Source organism: Bubalus kerabau, chromosome 20, assembly GCF_029407905.1.
Source record: "Bubalus kerabau isolate K-KA32 ecotype Philippines breed swamp buffalo chromosome 20, PCC_UOA_SB_1v2, whole genome shotgun sequence".
NCBI lineage: Eukaryota > Metazoa > Chordata > Mammalia > Artiodactyla > Bovidae > Bubalus > Bubalus kerabau.
In genome coordinates, this window is record NC_073643.1 from 44444812 (window position 1) to 44466316 (window position 21505).

Consider the following 21505-nt stretch of genomic DNA (forward strand, 5'->3'; position numbering starts at 1 on the left):
CCTCCTGGCTTGAAGAGTTTCTATTGAAAGATCAGCTGTTATCCTTATGGGAATTCCCTTGTGTGTTATTTGTTGTTTTTCCCTTGCTGCTTTTAATATTTGTTCTTTGTGTTTGATCTTTGTTAATTTGATTACTATGTGTCTTGGGGTGTTTCGCCTTGGGTTTATCCTATTTGGGACTCTCTGGGTTTCTTGGACTTGGGTGATTATTTCCTTCCCCATTTTAGGGAAGTTTTCAACTATTATCTCCTCAAGTATTTTCTCATGGTCTTTCTTTTTGTCTTCTTCTTCTGGGACCCCTATGATTCGAATGTTGTAGCGTTTAATATTGTCCTGGAGGTCTCTGAGATTGTCCTCATTTCTTTTAATTCGTTTTTCTTTTATCCTCTCTGATTCATTTATTTCTACCATTCTATCTTCTAATTCACTAATCCTATCTTCTGCCTCTGTTATTCTACTATTTGTTGCCTCCAGAGTGTTTTTAATTTCACTTATTGCATTATTCATTATATATTGACTCTTTTTTATTTCTTCTAAGTCCTTGTTAAACCTTTCTTGCATCTTCTCAATCCTTGCCTCCAGGCTATTTATCTGTGATTCCATTTTAATTTCAAGATTTTGGATTAATTTCACTATCATTATTCGGAATTCTTTATCAGGTAGATTCCCTATCTCTTCCTCTTTGGTTTGGTTTGGTGGGCATTTATCCTGTTCCTTTATCTGCTGGCTATTCCTCTGTCTCTTCATCTTGTTTAAATTGCTGAGTTTGGGGTGTCCTTTCTGTATTCTGGCAGTTTGTGGAGTTCTCTTTATTGTGGCGTTTCCTCGCTGTGTGTGGGTTTGTACAGGTGGCTTGTCAAGGTTTCCTAGTTAGGGAAGCTTGTGTCGATGTTCTGGTGGATGGAGCTGTATTTCTTCTCTCTGGAGTGTAATGAAATGTCCAGTAATGAGTTATGAGATGTCTATGGTTTTGGGGTGACTTTGGGCAGCCTGTATCTTGAAGCTCAGGGCTGTGTTCCTTTGTTGCTGGAGAATTTGCTTGGTATGTCTTTCCCTGGAACTTGTTGGCCCTTGTGTGGTGCTTGGTTTCAGTGTCGGTATGGAGGCGTTTGATGAGCTCCTGTCAATTAATGTTCCTTGGAGTCAGGAGTTCCCTGGAGTCAGGGATTGGACTTAAGCCTCCTACTTCCAGTTATCGGTCTTAATTTTACAGTAGTTTCAAAACTTCTCCTTCTATACAGCACCACTGATAAAACATCTACGTTAAAGATGAAAAGTTTCTCTACTGTGAGGGTCACTCAGAGAGGTTCACAGCGTTACATGGAGAAGAGAAGAGGGAGGAGGGAGTTAGAGGTGACCCAAATGAGATGAGGTGGAATCAATAGTGGAGAGAGTGGGCTAGCCAGTAGTCACTTCCTTATGTGCACTCCACAACTGGACCGCTCAGAGATGTTCACGGAGTTATACAGGGAAGAGAAGAAGGAGGCAGGAGACAGAGGTGGCCGGAAGGATAAAAGGGGGAAATGAAAAGGCGGGAGACAGATCCAGCCAGTAATCAGTTCCTTAAGTGTTCTCCACCGTCTGGAACACACAGAAATTCACAGAGTTGGGTAGAGTAGAGAGGGGTTAGGGAGGAGATACAGGTGACCTGGTGGAGAAAATGGAGAGTCCAAAGGGAGAGAGAGCAGTCAAGCCAGTAATCTCGTTCCCTAGTGAAAAATGGGTCCTGAAGATTGGGTTCTTAAAGGTACAAAATTGGTAACAAATACATAAAAACAAAAGTTAGAAATTAGAGTAGAGTTTGGAATTTCAAAAATGCGATGTTAATGAAAAGGAGAAGGAAAAGAAAGAGAGAAAAAACGAACAAAGAAAAACAAACAAGGTCGTGAAAGTAATAAAGAAACTACAGGTACAAAATTGATAACTAATACCAAACAGCAAAAATTAAAAATCCAGAGTAGAGTTTGGAATTTCAAAAATACAACGTTAAAAAAAAAAAAGAAGAAGAAGAAAAATAAAGAGAGAAAACAAACAAACCAACAAAAACAATGTCGCAAAAATTATAAAGAAAATACAGGTACAAAATTGATATCAAATACCAAATAGCATAAATTAAAAATCTTGAGTAGAGTTTGGAATTGCAGATATACGATGTTATATAAAAGAAGAAGAGAAAGAAACAGAGGAAAAAAAAAAAAAAGTCACAGCAATTATGAAAAAAACTATAGGTACAAAATTGATAACATCTATCAAAAGGCTAAAATTAAAAATCTAGAGTAGAGTTTGGAATTTCAAAAATGCAATGTTAAAGAAAAGAAGAAAAAGAAAAAAGAAAAAAAAAAAAAAACCACGGTCAAAAAATTATATAATATATATATGAAGTTTGCTGAAGAAGAAAAAAAAAAAAAAAAAAAATAGGGTCTTAAGCCTGAGCATTTTAAACACAGTCTCTTTTTTAAAAAAAAACTTTTATTGGGTATAATTGCCTTACAGTGTTATGTTACTTCCCACTGTACAGCAAAGTGAATCAGCTATATGTGTACATATAGCCTCTCTCTTTTGGATTTCCTTTCCATTTAGGTCCCCACAGAGCACTGAGTAAAACTCCCTATGCTGTAAGTAGGTTCATTTAAACATAATCTTAACTGATTGTATGCTCTTTACACATTTCTTTTCAATATTAATTAATATTACACAGTGGTTCCACCACTTGCTAGCTGGGCAGCCACAGGCAGTGACTTTGGCCCTCTGTGCCTCAATTTTCCCTTCTGTGAGCTGGGATGATAACAGTGGGCACTTCTAAGGCCACTGTGAAGATTAACTGCATTAAGTGCATTCTGCCTGACATAGAGCAGGCATTCATGAATGGCTAGAATGCTTCTCTTTTTTTTTTAATTGAAGAATAGTTGGTTTACAATGTTGTATTAGATTCCACTGTACATCAAAGTGATTCACCAAAGTTATACATATATACATATATCCTTTTTCATATGCTTTTCTATTATGATTTATTACAAAATACTGAATATAGTTCCCTGTGCTATAGAGTAGAACCTTGTTGCTTATCCATCCTATATAAAATAGTTTGCAGCTGCTGCTGCTGCTGCTAAGTCACTTCAGTCGTGTCCAACTCCGTGCGACCCCAGAGACGGCAGCCCACCAGGCTCCCCCATCCCTGGGATTCTCCAGCCAAGAGCACTGGAGTGGGTTGCCATTTCCTTCTCCAATGCCTGAAAGTGGAAAGTGAAAGTGAAATCGCTCAGTCGTGTCTGACTCTTAGCGACCCCATGGACTGCAGCCCACCAGGCTCCTCCGTCCATGGGATTTTCCAGGCAAGAGTAGTGGAGTAGGGTGCCATTGCCTTCTCCAAGTTTGCAGCTAGGATGCTGCTTTTTATTCTTGTGGTGGTTATTTTATTTTAATTTAATTGTTTATTTTATTTTGGTTAGTATTATTTTTTATTCAGTATTGATTTATTGATAATTAAAAGCAGAAAAATGTATTGATATTGAAAGCAGAAAAATGAAAAAAAAATCTATTTGCAATGCATAAATATATATTCTATCATATAAATATATTTTACTTAATTTGGGAATTTGCCTTGTTTGATTTTTAGATTTTCTCTAAGTTTGTGTTAGGGGTTAGTTGTTATTATTATAATTATTATTATTGTCATCTGGGATGTCCTAGCAGGGCTGAAGCTCTTCAAGCACCACTTCCCCAATGCTTGGTGCCACCCCCCCCCCCCACCCTCCAGGGCATGACAAGCAATGACTAGACTCTGAAACCTTGGGCAAGTTGTCCTCCACCAGCCTCAGTTTACCTGTTGGTGAAATGGGCTAGAAATATCCCGCCCTCCCCCACCCCCCATGGGGCAGTAGTGAGGATGAAATGAAGCCATTTAGGTTTTAACACACAAGGCACATGCAGGCATGGGTCCTAACACAGTCAGTCTCTCTCTCTCTTTCTTCTGTCTCTCTAGTTCTTAAAGAACAACCCAGAAACGAACAAATATGACGGCTGGCCAGAGCTGCTGGAGCTGGAGGGCTGTGTGCCCCGGAAGGTATAGGGTGGCTGTGGCCCTTCCTGGGCTGGGCCCCGAGGCTGCTCCTGCCTGACCTGGGAACCGGAGCCCAGGATCACTGCGAGTCAGATGGGCAGGAGCTGACAGACGCAGAGGAGAAGTGGGAGCAGCCATGGGAAATGGAAAGTGCTGAGGGCCCTCAAGTATTCTGCCGGCTTCCTCTGTTGGAAACAAAACCCTCCTGGGTAGACGCATCCTCTCCGGAGATGGCCAGCGTCTGCGGGTCCTTCCGGAGCCGGCTGTCTGTGGAAAGAACAGGTGTGCTTTCCCTAGGGGACCGCTGACTGTCACTCCCGGGGGAAGGACAGGACAGACTGCCTGCACCTGAGCACAATTAAACTTTATTTTTGATGATTTCGAACCAAATTTCCCACCCCCTTGCTGTGCAGCACTTCCCGGGGGGTGGGAATGGTCCAGACAGGGTTTGCTCAGCCCCATGTTCCCACGGGTCAGCAATGGTGTCAAGCCCCTGGTTAGGCAGCTGGAAGGGAGATTGGTTTTATAGGGATCTCGTTTAGATATGAAAGTGTACGTGGTTCCAGCATGAGGTGTAAGACCCCCAGGAGCAGAGAGGGCAGGGGGGCCAGACACAGAGAACACGGTCTTCCACTGCTGTTTGAATGAGAGCTGCAGAACATCTAGAGCTGGTGAGGGGGGCCGCAGGGAGATCTGAGAAAGGCTGGAAGGAAAAGCCAGGCTGCAAGGCTTCGGGGAAGACATCCTGGCTATCTCTGTATGGGGCTCCAAGTACAGGTTATTTATCTGGGAAGTGATTCTGGAAAACACCCATAATGGGCAGGGAAGTAAGACAGGGAAGAGAAGGCAGCCTAGCAGGGGTGTATTGTCAACTCAGCTACCGCTGTGGGTGAGTGGAACTTAATTGCAGGGGAAGCCCTAGGAATTGGTGTCAAACATGCACCTCAGAGATCTCAGGAGAGGTGAGGGAGCTGGGGTACTGCCCATCGGCTGCGGGTGTTGCGAAATTCCTGGGTGCATCTAGTCTGCCCTACGTGGGGGAGAGCAGCCATCTGGACTTTGCAGAGAGTCCTTAGCCAAGAGATGTCAATACCAACCACGGGAGGCCATTGAAGTGGTGAAGCCCGAGGGATCTGGTGGTGAGACCCTGCCTGGGGTCTCTGAGAAGGGCCAGGGAAGAGCAGACTAAAGCCTGGGAGGAGGCATGGGGGTAGAAAGCACTGGCCCTTGGGCTCCTGGAGTGTGTACCAGGGAGAGCACAAGGCTCATAGAGAAGATGCCCAGGCTCCAAGAGCAGACACCCAAGCGGTAGGACAGCAGAAGCTGAAGTCCTGTGCACTCCGTGGGTGTGGGGCTCACAGTTACCGAGCTCTGGGCACAGACAGGGCTTCAGAAGGGCCGAGAGGGCCTGGGCTAGAGGAGGAGAAGTGTGGGAACCTTCAGCAGGGGCCTTGGTTGGGGGGGGAGTGGGGGGCTGCAGTTGCATGGGGTCAAGATCAGTGATCAGAGCCTGGTAAGACGGCAGTGAGCAGGCCTGGCTAAGGAAGTCAGAAGGCGCCTGGCCGGCCACCCTGCCGATGCCTCAGCCCTGTGCCTCTTCCCCAGGCATGGCAGCTCACTCTCAGGGGAAGTTTGCCGGCCCCACCCGACCACCTGCACATCCATATAACGCTGGCAGCCCCGGGAGTAGACAAATTTGCCCCATTCCTCCCTTTTTGTTCCAAGTGGAAGGCCCTCTCCCCACACCTGACATGCTGACAGAGGGCTGCCCCAGTACCCTTCCGTCCTGACCCCCCAGGACCAACGGGTCAGTCTTGGGGCGGGGGTGGGGTGCTTCTGAAGGCCCTTGGACCCTGACCAAGCCCCTCAGCCCCTCTTAGCTGACTCACTGTAATGGGTGGTTAGCCACCGCAGGCAATGTGGCTGGTCAGAAAGGCCGGGCCCAGATCTGAGTGCTTGCTCTGCCACCCTCTAGCCGGATGAGCAGGTCATGTCACCTCTGGGCCAGAGTTCTCCTTTGAGAAATGGGGGCAAAGGGCATCAGTCTCTCAGGGGCTTGTGGGCACTAAATATGATAAAGTAGCCATATCACCAGAAGTCAAAGAAGAACATACGTATGTACGATGTTTGGGAAAACATCTGGCCAGACAGCCCCTCTGGGGATGAAGGTGCAGGCAGTTTGCATTATTAGCATACGCTACTCCTGTGTTTGGGATTTTTTTTTTTTCTTAAGCAAAAATATCTCATAAAATTAAACGAGGATGAATAAGACCGCTAAAGTGAGTCTATAACCAGGAAGAGGGCAGTGTTCTTGGCAGGGGCCACTCTTTAAAAAGGACCACCTGGTTGTGGTACTTTTCTAGAAGCTGCATTTGCACAGCACTTCAAAGAAGATTGAGAAAACATCAACAGGATGAATCAGAGAATTGAGGAAGGGTCTCCTGGAGATGGGAGCTTGGAAAGGCAGCACAGCGAGAAGGTTGGTGCCCCACCCACCCACCCCCTCTCCCAGCTTGTGCTCAGACAGGCTGGGCAGTCTGCACTCTCCTTTAGAGAACTGCCCCGGGGGCTACGCAAACCTTTGCTCCCAAGTGCAAAGAAGAGAGGTCGGGAAGTGCCAGAGTTCACGTGAGCATGGATGGTCCATAGCTGAGGACTTCCTGGTCTTGGGGCAGGACCACCATGAGGGGTAATGCACACACCCCAGAGTTCCCTGTGGGCTCAAGTTAAAGCTGGGACTTTGCCTGAAAGCATCCCCATCCTGCCCCCGTGCTCCCTTAACTATGTCCTCCAGTCCTTCATAAATCACTGGCAAGAAGTCGTATCCCAAAGTCACCTTCTGAGGGACTTTGGTTCCTCCCCCTGGAAGAGGCAATGGGCATGGTCAGCCAGGTAGGACTGAGCGCAGGCCTGGACTAGGAGACAAGACCACCCTGTCTGCACGAATTTTCCTTAAACGCCAGTTCTCGAAGCCATGTTGGGCCTCGCTGGGGCTGGCATCACAAAGTAGCAACCACCCATCAGACTCCCCATGTCATCTTCAGGGCATTGTGGTCACTGTAGGGATCCCCGGGTCAGGTCAAGATTGGGGCAGGACAGAGAGTCCAAAAAACCAGCCGTCGAGAGTCTACTGCCCCCCTAAGGGTCAGCTCCCTCACTCACCTTCTATATGTCAGAAACAGTGTTTGCTGGGGACACCTCGATGAAGGAAATGAGGCACGGTTCCTGCTCCTAGTCCAGGAGGGTCACAGATGAAGATGCAATGCAGCTTGATAACGGCTATGTTGGGGAAAGGCTGTAGGGTCAGAGAAGGCATCCTGGAGGAGGCAGCACGCTCGGCGAGCCTGGGAATGTGCCGGAGTTCACCAGGCAACGAGGGGGGAATGTGCCGGAGTTCACCAGGCAACGAGGGGGGAATGTGCCGGAGTTCACCAGGCAACGAGGGGGGAATGTGCCGGAGTTCACCAGGCAACGAGGGAAAGCGGCATGTGCCAGGCGAGGCAAGAGTATAGAGGAGGCCTGCCAGGGGCACAGAGTGGGTGCCAAACGCTGAGCGGACGGAGTGAGGGGGCCTTGTGGGCTAGGCGAAGGGGTTCAGATTCTGCCCAGGATCTGTGGGGATCAGTGAGAGGTTTAGGCTGAGGCTGGCATGATCGGATTTGCAGTTTTTAAGACATTCCTCCTGGCTGTTGTATGGATAAGGGAGCGGAGGCAAGAGGGTCAGTGAGGAGGCTGCTGTGTCATCCGGGGAAAGTGGGTGGTGGCCTGGCCAGAGACAGGATGGGCAAAAGGGACCAGTCTCGGGGGGTATTCAGGAAGTAAAATGGACAAGACTCGGGGACTGACTCTGTCATCATCGGGGTGACAAGCCTTCAGGAACCTCTGCAAGGTACTCATGATCTTGGACTCTGGGGCTCATATTTCCCTTCATTGTTCCCACCAGCGTGCCTCTCCTCTCTCCCAGGAGAGAGGATGGGACTGTGAGCGGAGCCGGTGTTCCCTAAGTCACAGCAAGGGCTTTCCAGTAGCTGTAATTCTGGTCATCACCAGTAGGTGGCAGCCCAAGATAGAAAGGGAAGGCTGGTATGTTCACCCAGTTCTTGGGAAAGGTGTGGTGCTTAATAGACTGGTCCCCTGGGACTTGCCGATGGGCAGTGGACTTACCACCACTATTATGAGGCACGTCACAACAGCACGTCCCTAACTTCTATGGAGACTTGGCTGTCATATAAATAGGCTCTGCACAGAGCTTTACATGAGTTACCTCATTTCATCCTCATAGCCGCCTGGGGTGGGGATCCTTGTTATTCCTTTTATGCATATGGGAAAAAAAAGAGGCTCAGAGAGGTCAAGTAACTTGTCCAAAGTCACACAGCCAAGAGCCTCAGAATAAAGATTGGCATCCCAATCTATCTCCATCACTACAGGAAACAGACTCTTTCAGAAAAACTTGCCCTGAAACTATTACTGTTTTCTGTCCCCCTTTACTCTTCCCCCTTGACTCCCTCTCCCTTCCTCCTCCTCCTGCGTGCCTCTGAAGACTTCTGAAAATTGCCAAAGGTCTCACCATCTACCATCATTCTTTGGGAGAGATGGAGGGGGCTGGGCTTGAGAGATCTGGAACTCCTCTGTTCAGATCCCTGCCGCATAGCGCAGGCCTTGCTTTTTTCCACAAGGCTGTGGGCCAGGAAAGAGCAGATGTTTATCTGCTTTTTGCGGATGAAGAAAGAAGCTAAGCGTTGTGCCCAGGCCGCATGGTGAAACCAGGCCATGCTGATCTGGCTAGTCCTGACCCTCCACCACCAGCCGCTGCTCCACAAACCACTCATGTATTCCAAGCATCGCCCCTGCAGGGACCACCAACCCCACTCCTCCTGCCCAAGACACAGGGTCCAAAGGCTGGTTTTTAGACCCCTGTCTTGCCAGGAGCGAGGCTTCAGACATCCAGTCAATCGAGGTATCCAGTCAAGCCAGCTTTCAGTGTGGCTCATAAGCCCTATTTCAGCAGGACTCCAAGCAGATGGGGAAAATTAATAAGTGTGTAAAATTCCTTTTCCTCCCTTCCAATCCCACCAAGAACCAAGCCAGTGGATAATTATGGGATGGCTGCCAACAGAGTTTGGTCTTCAGAGTTGACTGATGGCGCTTGTACCTCTGTGGCTGGCTGCCAGTCTAGTCACTGCTCTTTCCAGTTTTGTGGGTGTTCTTACTGCAGGAAAACAGAAGCTGTACCCCTACTGTGACTGGGACAGGCAGAAAAGGCAGGGGCTGAACCCAGGAGAAGCAGCAAAGGGAAGAAGCCACACTTTTGCTTGGCTGGATGGGGCATAGGTGCTGGGGGAAATACAGCAACAAGAATAACAACAGTATTGATAATTGCGATGAGTTAGGGCCGTGTTAAGCACTCTACATACTTAAGACTATTTAATCGAATCCTGCATCATTTCTTTATCCCCTCCACCAATATATGGACTTCCCTGGTGGCTCAGATGGTAAAGAGTCTGCCTGCAATGTGGGAGACCCCGGTTCAATCCCTGGGTTGGGAAGATCCCCTGGAGAAGGAAATGGCAACTCACTCCAGTATTCTTACCTGGAAAATCCCATGGACCGAGGAGCCACCAATATGTACTGAGTGACTGCAACATGTCGAGTGCTATTCTAGATGCAGGGGAGTAAACTGAGGAACAAGACAGGCCAGTCCCAGACTTTGTGAAGATGCCATTCAGGTAGGGATGACAGACAATAACCACGGTTTCTGACGAGTGCTATAATAAATACTAAACAGCTCTTGAGGCCACAGGAAGTCTGGAAAAGCTTCTCTGAGGTAGTGATAACTGAGCCTAAAAGACAAAGTGTAAAGAATCGTGCCAAGATTTTAAAAACAAATGAATTCAAGGGAGAGAGATGGGGAACATTTCAGGCAGCAAGAGCAGCCAGTGGAAAGGTGCCGAGGTAAGAATAAAAGTGGTCCAAGCAGGAACTGTCAGGGAGAGGAGGGCTGCGGCAGGCGAGGCCCCAGAGGCAGGCAAGACTGGATGAATCAGAGCCCGTGGGCCATGGGGGACGCCATTCCATGGGCAAAGTCGGGTCTAGAACACCTGATCCTGCACACTTCACCACCAGCTGCCATCTCATACGTCATCCGGGTCACAATCACTGTGCCAGGCTCTGTGCTGGAGGAAAGGGAAGGCCACTGGGCTTTCCCCACCCAGCCAGCTCTTGGGAGAGGACGCTGTGCTGAATCACACTGCTTGCCTGGGGCTCGCCAGCGGGCAGTGGGTCAATCATCCGTATTAGTAACAGTGGGATAACAGCAGCATCTAAATTCCGTGGACAATTGCTATCGTCGAAACCTGTGTCAGAGCTTTATGTGAATTACCTCATTTCATCCTCACAGCCCTGTGGGATGTGGGACCACTGTCATCCCAGTTTGGTCAAGAGGAAGATTGTGAAGCAGGGAATGACACTTAAGCTTTAACAGGACAATGGCTTCAGCTGCACGCACCTTCCCTTCCAGCCCTCAGAGCAGCACCCACCGTGAGCTGTGGTTATCTGACCACCCCACCACCACCACCACACACACACACACACACACACACACACACACAGGTGAAGAACCCATGGCTCAGAGGTCAAGTCATGTGAGGAAAAGAGCTGTGACTCCAGCCCAAGGTGCCCAGCCTTAATCTTGCCCGGGCCGGTGACAACCAGCAGGGAGGGGGTGAAATGAGGAGGAGGGTGACTGCTGGGCAACGCGGAAACCTTGGCCCCCAGCCTGGAATCCGGCCTCCAGATATTTTCCTGGCCTGAGCCCAAACTGGCCACCCTGCTTGGACTGCTGCTCTGGTGAATGAAGCATTCCACTCTGGGCATCTCTGCTCCGGAGAACCCCAGCCCCGAGTGGCTCCTCAGATCTGTCCTTAACGGGGCTGAGCAGCCTGAGGGTCACATCCCCACACAGACCCTCCCGATCCCCCGCCGGGGCCTGTCTGCTGGCTTGAAGGTCAAGGCCTGCCCTCCGGGCCGCCAGAGGCCACCTGCCACACCCCAGCTGCCCGCTGCAGGGGGAGAGGACCGCTCTGCCCCTCCCTGGCAGGGGCAGGAGTGCAGAAGGTGAGGAACCACCGGGATCCCAGGAGGGCATGCAGCTGCCTGGGGACACCGGCCCCTCGTCAGGATCAATCACCCTAAGCCTGTCTGAGGAGCAGCCAGCTTAGGAGCAGCCATGAAAGCCGCCTTTGTGCCCAAGGAGAATGAGCCGCAGGAGGACGGGGGCCCCTGGCCCAGGGCACCCCTTGGGCCCCGGATCCTGAAATAACACCGAGGGGAGGACCCCCCGCCTGGCCCCCCCCACCCTGCCCCAGGCCCAGCCAAGCCCGGTGCCCGCTTTGTGCCATGGGAGCTGCCCAGGGGAAGAAGGTAGGAGCCCCCGAGGGTCCTGCAGAGGCCCTGGACATGGGGAGGGAGGCTGCGCCCACCAGGTGGGGTCCCTCACACACTGCTCGCCAGCCCCCTCCCTGAGCTCAGAGCTAAGATTTCATGTAGAAACCTGGCTGGGGCTCAGGGCAAGGCCGGCGTCCAATCTGTCCATCTCTGAATCAGACCTGGGGCCGCCCGGCCTCTCAGGCTCCCTGGTCTTATACACACACATAGCCCCTTCCTGCCCTACCTCGGGTTCCCCGACCACTCCCCCCAGCCCCACCCCCAGCACCAGGGGAGCCTGGCACAGGTGAAGGCGGGGCAAGAAAACAGTAACGACTATTGTAATGAACTTGGCTAACCAGTGGTCACCAGAGGTAGGGCCAAGGGCAAGTTATTGAAGCTCTCTGTAGCTCATGTCCTCATCTTGAAATCGGACAATAGTAGTCACTACCTCCCAGGCTTGTGGTGGGGACTAAAAGAATTATATCATGCGAAGCATTTGAAAGAGTGCCTGGCACATAGTGGGCTATATATGGTCCGTTGGTGGTAGATTTGTCTTCATGTTATCCATCTATCCATGTTATCCATCCATTATCCTTCTAAGTCTGGGGTCTCTGTGGGGTGGGGGGAGGGAGTGTGGTAGGTAGCACAGCCAGTGCGGCATTTCTGAAAACGAGGTCTGTACACCCCTTGTGTTGGCTTTAAACATGGGTGGGGGGAGGTGTGGGAGGGGGCTTGTTAACCTGTCGCTTTCTCAGGGCCCACCCAGAGCTCCTGGGTCAGAGTCTCTGAGGAGGGGCTGGGGAATTCTGGCACATGTTCACAGCCATACCAGGACTGCCCACCAGCAATGTGGTCAGGCTGCCAGGTCCCAGCTCCTCCACCCACTTACTGTGGTGAGGAACCCCACCCTCTGCATCCCAGTCCTCACCTGGGAAGTGGGGCGGGTACCCATCTCTGGGGGGTTCCCTGAGATGCTGCCAGTAAAGTGCTTATCAGCTTCCTGACCCCCAGAGGGCCCCATACACGGAGATGCTAATCCTCTCCCAGCTGTGATGAACTATTGTATTAAAGGCGGGGAAGTGAGGTTCAGAGGCCAAGCGTGACTTCTTAGCCAGTGTGAAAAAGGGCAGGATTTTGACTCCCTTCTGCTTAACTGCAAGCCTTCTGCCAACCCAGCCCATCCCACACTTTTCAGATTTAAAGAAGAGTACGTCGTAGACCTGTGGAGGAAGAACTCTGGTCCTCAGTTTCTCCGTTTGCAAAACAGGAGTGTTGGGCTCGATAACCCCTGCATGCATGCTAAGTTGTGCGACCCCGTGGACTGTAGCCCGCCAGGCTCCTCTGTCCATGGGGTTCTCCAGGCAAGAATACTGCAGTGGGTTGGCGTGCCTTCCTCCAGGCAATCTTCCCGACCCAGGGACTGAACCCAGATCTCCTGCATCGCAGGCCAGTTCTTTACCATCTGAGCCACCAAGCCTCCTAGTGCTGGCCTCACTTCCCATTGCAAGGCTGACTCCTGTCTGCAGGGGTCAGTGTGGGTCACCTGCAGTCAGGGCAGGAAGGTGATCGGACACAGCCTCTGGGAGTCCCAGAGCTGCCCTCCCAGACAAGCTTCGGGCCCTGGCCCTGGCCCCAGCCGATCCCCTCTCTCAGAAACACTCTTTCCACTCCTCCCCGCTGGATCCTATCTGTGCTGAACCTGAGACAGGAGTCATCATGGAAGCCAGCTACCCAGGCCTAAAAATGACCCTAATAAGGTCTGTCCCAGGAAGGACGGAGTATAGCTCATGGTCTGCCTCTCCCTGTTCCTCCCCATCCCCTGGCACACATTGGCGATCAATCCCCTACCCTTTCCCACTAAGTCCAGACAGCTTCAGAATCCTCAGCGCAGCCTAACGGGTCAGTGAGAACTTGCCCCCAGGTTGAAAGCCACACCTATCCTTGGACCCCACCGCTTCCCCACCCCAGGGGAAAGCCCTCCAGGGAGAAGGCAGCCGGGCACAGTGATTGGGAACATGGGCTACACAGTCAGACAGGCCTGTGTCAGTTCCTCCACACCCTCTGGGACCTTCGGCAAGTCACTGCACCTCTCTGATTCTACCTTAGTAAACGAAAGATAAAAGACCCTCTTCAGATTATCGTAAAACCCAAATGATCCCATGCCTGGAACAAAATGGGTGCTCAGTCTCTCCCTGAACCGGATCCTCCCGTGCCTGTGTCCTCTTCTTAGCCTCACCAACCTTCCCTTGAGCCAGCACGGCCAACAGCAGGCATAAAAGCTGATACCCAGCAGCTGTGCCTTCCCCCGCTGGTCAGTGGTGAGCCAGGCTGGAGCGAAGTCTGTGAGCAAGCCTCAAGCCAGGCTCCCCCTTCGGTAGACCACCCCACCAGACCTCCCCCATGCCCACCTCCCTCTTTCCAGAAGCAACACCCCGCTGGCCTCTGTGTGGAAAGTAATCCCTGTCACCTATGCATTTATTCTCCCACAGGCTTGTCCCATGAAATGCACCCTGCTATCCTCAGAGGCATCCCATACCCCGCCCCCAGTTATGGTTTAATCATAATCATAAAATGACAAGTCTGAAAAAGCCTTGATGATGCGGTCCAGTCCCTGCCTCACTAAACAGCTGGGAAGACTGAGGTCAGAGAAGGGAAGGACTTCCCAGGGCCATGCAGCCAGGGCCAGGGCATTTCTGTAGTGCCTGCAGCTCCTTCCCCAGCACCAGGAAGGGAGGACAGAGCTGCCCCTTGGAGATGGCTCCTGCCCACAAAGTGCACTCTCAGGGTACCCAACTCCATCCACCACATCTTCATCTCTCCCGCCCCAGCCTCCCCCAGCAAAATAGTAACTGGATACCTGCTCCCCTGTGTCTTCCCTGGTGGCTCAGTGGTAAAGTATCCTCCTTCATGTTGATGTATGGCAAAACCAATACAATATTGTAAAGTAATTAGCCTCTAATTAAAATAAATAAATTTTAAAAAAAAGAATCCTCCTGCCAATGCAGGAGACCTGGGTTCGATTCCTGGGTCAGGAAGATCCCCTGGAGAAGGGAATGGCTACCCACTCCAGTATTCTTGCCTGCAGAATCCCATGGACAGAGGAGCCTGGCAGGCTACAGTCCACGGGGTCACAAGTCGTTGGACACGACTGAGGACTAAGAACACTTGCACCTGCTTCCCTGTGCCAGGAACTGAGCCGGGGATGGAAAGGGATGGTTCCTGCCTTCACAGCCGTCTGTGAGTTGGGGAGACGGACAGCCAGGCAAATAATGATAGGTGGGAACAGCACGTGTGACGGTAAAGATGGGGCTGACTGGTCGGAACTGTCAGGACCATCTCCAGCTGCAGTTGGGGGCGCCAGGTATGAGGACTCCAGTTTGAAGTCGGCTGCTGAAATTCCCATAAATTGGATTTCAGTTAGAATGCCATCTGCTTGGAGGAAGGGAAAACCAAAAACAAGCTGGTCTAAACAATACGGAAATTTATTGGGTTCCCTAAGTGGAGGTCCAATGGCTCAGTGATGTTTCCAGGGCATTTCCTAGAAACACGCAAGCAAGGTTCCCTTGAATTTCACTGGGAGCGATTAAGTCACATGCCATCCCTAAAGCAGCCCTTTTCCCCCGGGGAACACCAAGGCCATTGGCTCCACCTGGAATCCTGAACCTGGTGCTGGCAAAGGATGGAAGCAGGACCATGGGATTGGTTGAGACCAACCAGAGACCCCGTGGGGCTGGAGATCAGTCCCCCACTGTCACACCCAAAAACTCAACAGGAGAGAGTAAGATGGATGCTGGGCATTCAGTCATAATGTACCTGCCACCTCCATGGGGAGCTGGTGGTATCTCTGACCATGGTGTGAACAGAATGGAAAGAAATTGAAAAGTTCAAGACGGAGGCAGAAAGCATGCTGGACCAAGAGTCAAAAAGCAGATATTGTTGCCCCTACTTATCCTGGGCAAGTTCTGAACTTCCCTTGAACTCAGCATGTTGTAATCTGCAAAGCGGGTACCCAGGCCACACTCAGGATTTTTGCAAAGGATCAAATGAAGGCATTTTCAATACACGGAAGCAGTGTTTCTGTTTGGAACATTCCAGAAGCTGGAAATATTGGCCAGCTGGGTGTGCCCTGATTTTCTTTATTTTTTATTTTTGGCCGCACTGGGTCTTTGAAGTGGTGCACGGGCTCTTGGCTGCTGTGCACAGGCTTTCTCTAGTTGTGTGTGCTGGCTTCTCGTGGCTTCTCTTGTTGCGGAGGCACAGCTGTAAGGCGTGTGGGCTTCAGTAGTTATGGCTTGTGGACTCTAGAGTGCGGGCTCGGTAGTTGTGGTGCATGGGCTTAGGTACTGCCCCACAGCATGTGGGATCTTAGTTCCCCAACCAAGGATCAAACCCATGTCCCCTGAATTGGCAGGTGGATTCTTAACCACTGGACCACCAGGGTTCTGGCATGGACCTGGTGGACACCATTTTCCTGTGCCCTAAGGCCACCTAATGACCGTTTTCCTGGGCCCTAAGGCCACAGGACCGCCAGAGTCCTGGCATACATTAATTTTAGAGAGATGAGTGCAGACAACAATGTCCTGCCTGGAGCCTTGCTTTAAGTTCTTGTGACAATGAGGTTGCAGGTCCTTGGGTAGAAAGGGTCCAAGAAAAGCAATTCCCATGGACCTCAGACAGCCCTTGAGGGCATGGACACAGCATTCTCTAAAACATTCCTCCGAACTCAGCACCACCCGGGTTTTTCACTTCCGTGAACAACTCTGTTGATGTTTGCCAAGACGCTCATTGCTTTGCATTCATCTTCATTAGAAGAACGTTTCCATGGCTGAAACAAAAGGGAAAAAAATTGGGAGAGATGGCTAATTTTGATAAACATCCTGGAAGGGAGTGTTTGTTCTTACAGAGCCCAAAAGGCACCCATCTGGCACAGCCCCTCTGACTCCCTGAACAGTTATCCCCATCATGATGGATGGGTGCTCTCAGCCCAGGCCCAGGGAAGGGTTCCACTCGCCAGCCCACAGCTGAGCCGGGCCTGAGGGCTGCGTTAGGAGCCCCTCACCATCCACGCCAACCTACCCTTGCTACTCTGCCCACCACCTCAGACCGCTTCTCTGAGGGGAAAGAAGTTCACCACCAGGTTCCCAGAGGACCCTGAGAATGGGGGGCTCAAGGCCAAGAGGAGAAGGTGGTCAGGAGCCCATGGGGAGGCCCCTTCCTCACCCCCAACAAAGCAGAGACCTGCTCCTGGCTGAGCCCTGACTCCCAGCATCCTGCCAGCCTCCCGGGCCTCACTTACACCAGCGGCTGATGCCTGGAAGGCCTCCCAACAGCTGCCCACATGTCCAGCCCATCTCTGAGCTCCAGGCCCAGTGCCTGCCCACCTACTCTTGTAACTATTCTTGAACCAGGCGTGTGTTGAATTCTGACTGTACCCCCAGCAGACGTTCTGTCACAAGGTGTGAGGGCAGACAAGGAGGAGGGGGCATAGCAGTTTCTGAGCACTGACCCTGCCAGCCACCGTACTCGGGGCTTTCAAAGGCTTCCCTCCAGCCTCCCAGCCCCGCAAGGCAGACGATGCCATGCCCACATCATGGATGAGTGACACCCGTGGATGCGGCGCTCTGAGCAGATGAAAGGGGCCTTTTGAAGGCAGGTGGAATGACCTTTGGAAGCAGAGAAAGGGCACTGTTTTCCTAAGGGCCCTAGGCCACCTAATGAAGCTGTCATTCCCTGCTGCTCTTGGCTTCCCAGGCTGGGTTCAGGAGTTACCTGAACAGGTGTACAGGTCGGGCACTGTACAGAAGCAATGAGTGCATGGGTTCGTAGGGGTGGGAATCCATCCCACATCTGCCAGTGGAGCCTTGTGCCCGGGTGCTGGTTAAGTCTGCCCAGAGGCAAGAGTATTGCTCTATGTAATGATGCAATGCTGTCGCTTAAAGCCCCTCAACCACCTTTCCCAAGACTAAAACTTTTCCTGTCCGTCTTTGTGGCTGGAAGTCCAGCTTGGGAGGGAAGGACACTTAAGGAGAAAGAAAGATGCCCGCCAGCTGGCACTTCTTCTAGGACGTCTTCCTTGCGTGGGTCTCAAATGCCCGCACAGGACTCGGGGCTGAGTAAGCAGGGGGAGGGGCAAGCCTGTCGCAGAGCTGTATTTGCCTAACTAGGTCTGCATGTTTTACTAAACCTGAAGGACTAGCAGGGGTAGCCGAGAAGGGGCCAGGGAGGTGAGAAGGGGGTAATGGTCTTCTTGTGAATGTGCTAAGAATCCTCACCACAAAGGTACCGATGCCCCTATTTCACCAGGGCAAAAACCCAGACTCAGGGAGACACCCTTCACATACCAGGGCTGGGACTTGAACCAAATCTGTCTGGTTCCTAAGACCACCTTCTCGTTGACTTGCTTTTTTCGAGCATCAGGATGAAACCGCATCTCCCGCCAGAATAAATCTTCACCTTGTGGGTAGAGTTACTATCTGGTGCTGATTCTGGCCCCACTGGGAGCAGCGCCAAAGAAGGGCCTTAAAGTTCAGAGGAATTTAATTTCCATCATGAAAGAACTCGGAGGTGGGGCAGGAGGGGCCAAATCAAAGGCTGGCTTTTGAGAAGGCAGAAACCCAAAAGCAGCTCCCTTGCGGGGGCCCAGGGATCTGCTTTCAGAACATTGTGTCTCCTAAGCCCACGTGAACGAGGGGCTTTGTTCGAGTGAGAGATCAGATCTCAGGCCTGCAGTGGAAGGGAGGGGCAGGCGGCTGGAGCCTTGCTTCTTCATCTAAAATCTGAGAGGGGCTAAACGCAACCAGCAAAGCCACGCCAAGGAAGCCATGGGAGGCAGGCTTGGTGTTGGTTTCCCTGCTCCCAAGGTGCAAGTCACGATGGGGCCTGGGGTGTCCCACAGGGCTGTCATCCGTAAGAACAGAACCCGCGGGGCCCAGCCAGAAACCAGGGGGTGACTGCTGTTCAGAGGGAGCTCCCTGCAGGGTTGTCCTCATGCACTTGCACCCTTGGGAACACTTTGGGGTCGTTTTGGGATGGTGGTGTTCAGCTGCTCAGTCATTGTCCGACTCCTTGTGACCCCACAGACTGCAGCACACCAGGCTTCCCTGTCCTTCAGTATCTCCCAGAGTTTGCTAAAACTCATGTCCATTGAGTTTTGGGGTGTACAATGGGGCAAACGTTCAGGGGGAGTCCCGCCATCAGGTCAGCATCAGTGAAGGTCCCACAGAGATTGTGATCACAAGCAGGCACGGGGAAGTGACGTCTTGGTTCCCTAGGGCTGGGTGGCTGAAAGCAGCACAGGTGTATCCCCTCACAGCACTGGAGGCCAGAGGCCTGAAATCAGGGTGTGAGCAGAGCCAGGTTTCTCTGAAGGCTCTGGGAAGAACCTGTGCTCTGCCTCTCTCTCTGCTCCCGGGGTATGTGTGTGCTTAGTCACTCAGTTGTGTCCGACTTTTTGCAACCCCATGGACTGTAGTCCACCAGACTCCTCTGTCCATGGAATTTTCCAGGTAAGAACACTGGAGTGGATTGTCATTTCCTTCTCCAGGGGATTTCCCCAACCCAGGGATCAAACCCTCGTCTCCTGTATCTCCTGCATGAGCAGGTGGCTTCTTTAGTGCTGCGTCGGCTACTTTGAGCCGTCTTTGTCGCCCCTTGGTTTATAGATGCATCTCACCCGCGTCTGCCAGTGTTGTCACGTGGCATCTCCTGTGTGTCTGTGTCGCTTCTCTTCTTAAAAGGACACCAGTCACATCAGCTTAGAGCCCACCCTCATGACCTCATTTTAACTGAGTACATCATCAAAAACCCTGTTTGCAATTCAGGTGACATGCACAGGTACAGGGGCTAGGGTTTCAACATAGCTTTTAGGGGATACACTTCAATTCAACCCCTAACCGTGACCCCGTTCATCCTCTCCTGGCTGTGCTCCTGGGGCCTGCAGTTCATTTTAGCTTCTGTTCTTGGCAGTGGCTTCCCACGTGGGATACCCAGAGAGTTTCATTTTGATTCAGAATCTGACCCTCAACTCTCCTGAGTAGAACCCTTCAAGAGCCGTTACAAGGAAATCACAACCACAGAGAAGAGGGTATGAGCCCTCTGTGCCCTTACTCCAGCCTGGCCACCTAGGACTCTCACATTGACTCTGCTCCAGCCATGCTGGACTCCACGGCTTCCTCCAACAAGCCAAGAGCTTCCCCGCCTCAGAGCCTCTGTTCTGCCGTGCCCTCCACCCGGGGTGCTCTTCCCTGGCTCTTTCCACGACCGGGTCCTTCAGGCTTCAGCTTAGAGAGGCCGCCCCTGACCCCTCCAGCTAAAGTACCTCCATCTTGGTCCCCAGTCCTGAAGCTGCTTCACAGAACTTACTTGAGTATTTATTTTTTAAAAATTTTTGGCCGCCCTCGATCTTCGTTGGCACATGCAGGCTTCCTCGAGTTACAGCAAGAGGGAACTACTTTCATTGCAGTGCTCGGGCTTCTCGTTGTGGCTTCTCGTGGAGCACAAGCTACAGTACTGGCAGAGGCTTTGTTGCCCAGAGGCATGCGGGATCTTTCTGGACCAGGGATCGAACCCATGTCCCCTGCATTGGCAGATGGATTCCTAACCACTGGACCACCAGGGAAGTCCCTTGGCTGTTTCTTTAACTGTTTCATAGCTGGCTTTCCCAAGCTCCACGTCAGCTCTCTGAGGGCAGGAACCTCCCTGTCACTTAGTCTGGATGCCAGGGGACATATCCTAGGAAGGAGAATCAGTGAATCCAGAGCGACCATCCAGGAAACTCACTCCTTCCTTCCACAGGTATGTCCTAAGCATCCACTTTGAGTCAGATGCTGCCTCAGGCCCCGGGCATGGAAGAGAGCCCAACCCAGTCCCAGGACCACGGTTGACCTAGGGAGACAGACTACAGGCTGCACTGAATGACTGAGCAACAGGATTAGAAAAGGGAGCCCTTCACACAGGCCTTCACCATCAGCTGCCAGAAAATATTGAAAACTCAAATTGTGGCTTCCCTAGTGGCTCAGATGGTAAAGAATCTGACTGCAATGCAGGGAACCCAGGATCTATCCCTGGGTCGGGAAGATGCCCTGGAGAAGGGAATGGCAGCCCACTCCGTTGCCTGGAGAACTCCATGGACAGAGGAACCTGGCGGGCCAGTCCATTGGGTCACAAAAGAGCTGGACACAACCGAGCATGCATGCGGTGAATCCTACCACACCCCTCCCCTCTGGTGTCCATCACCCGCTGTGGGACCCGAGGGCAGACAGGTGGCATGGAAGCGTAGGCCAGGATAAAACCACAGGTGGGGGTGGGATTACCTCAGCATGCTGCTGCTGCTTGTATTCCTTAATGGTCTTGATCTTCCCCGGATTGCGCCTGGTAAACACCTTCCACTTCACCCTAGTCTGAGCAGCTAGGAGACAGTGGCTTGATTGCTGGATCTACAGTGAGATGCCACTGTTGTCCTCCTCTGCACTTGGGAAAATTGACCCAGTAAGTGCTTGGCTCCAAAGTCTGCCCACCCCTTGTCCTCTGCATTGCATTCGTTCTGCATTTGTATTGTATTTGGTTTTGTATTGTATTTGGTTTTGCGCTAGTATTGTATTTGGTTGCAGTACACCTCCACATACCTACCCCACGGATATCTCGGAAGAGGGGAGGACCAAGATTGTAAGGGTCAGGCAGGGTGTTTGAGGCGGAGTATGCGGCAGGCTGCAGTCTGTAGTGTTACAAAGGGCTGGACACAAGTGAAGGGGCGTAGCACGCACGCATGGTCAGGCCACTCATGGCGGCTGCTCTCTTGCCCTGTGTTCCTCCCCTGCTCGGTCCGCTTCTGCTTCACCTGTGCACAGGGACGTGCTTGCCCTCTGCCCCAGCTCCTGATGGTTCTAATCCTTAGCCCAGAACAGCTCCACCTGCTAGTTTATTAAAAGGAAACACCTGCCCTCATGATGCTCCTTAACCTAAGGGGCTCTGCAGGGATATGCCCCAGCTGCTGGTTTCCCTGGTAACCGATGAGCCAACCTA

At 51.6% G+C, this 21505-nt stretch overlaps 2 protein-coding genes and 1 long non-coding RNA gene across 4 annotated transcripts in view; 2 read left to right on the plus strand and 1 right to left on the minus strand.

The window, feature by feature from the left end:
* Nucleotides 1-4410, plus strand: part of FAM3D (FAM3 metabolism regulating signaling molecule D) — a 30253-nt gene extending 25843 nt beyond the window's left edge. Inside the window, exon 9 of the mRNA XM_055557318.1 lies at nucleotides 3983-4410. Within this exon, the coding sequence (XP_055413293.1) occupies nucleotides 3983-4069 (87 nt within the window). The 3' untranslated portion in view covers nucleotides 4070-4410. The remainder of the gene's footprint in view (nucleotides 1-3982) is intronic.
* Nucleotides 4411-14530: 10120 nt separating this feature from the next.
* Nucleotides 14531-21473, minus strand: LOC129634831 (uncharacterized). 2 transcript variants are annotated; one of them, XR_008705930.1, is made up of 4 exons: nucleotides 21113-21473; nucleotides 20797-20948; nucleotides 19847-20215; nucleotides 14531-16310 (listed from the first exon to the last, which is right to left on the minus strand). It is a non-coding gene; the product is annotated as an uncharacterized LOC129634831 (long non-coding RNA). The 2 variants fall into 2 exon arrangements; XR_008705931.1 differs by lacking the exon at nucleotides 19847-20215 and having other exon boundaries at nucleotides 14533-16310; nucleotides 21113-21356.
* FAM107A (family with sequence similarity 107 member A) overlaps nucleotides 18846-21505 on the plus strand; it is an 82485-nt gene continuing 79825 nt past the window's right edge. Inside the window, exon 1 of the mRNA XM_055557164.1 lies at nucleotides 18846-18990. Within this exon, the coding sequence (XP_055413139.1) occupies nucleotides 18946-18990 (45 nt within the window). The 5' untranslated portion in view covers nucleotides 18846-18945. The remainder of the gene's footprint in view (nucleotides 18991-21505) is intronic.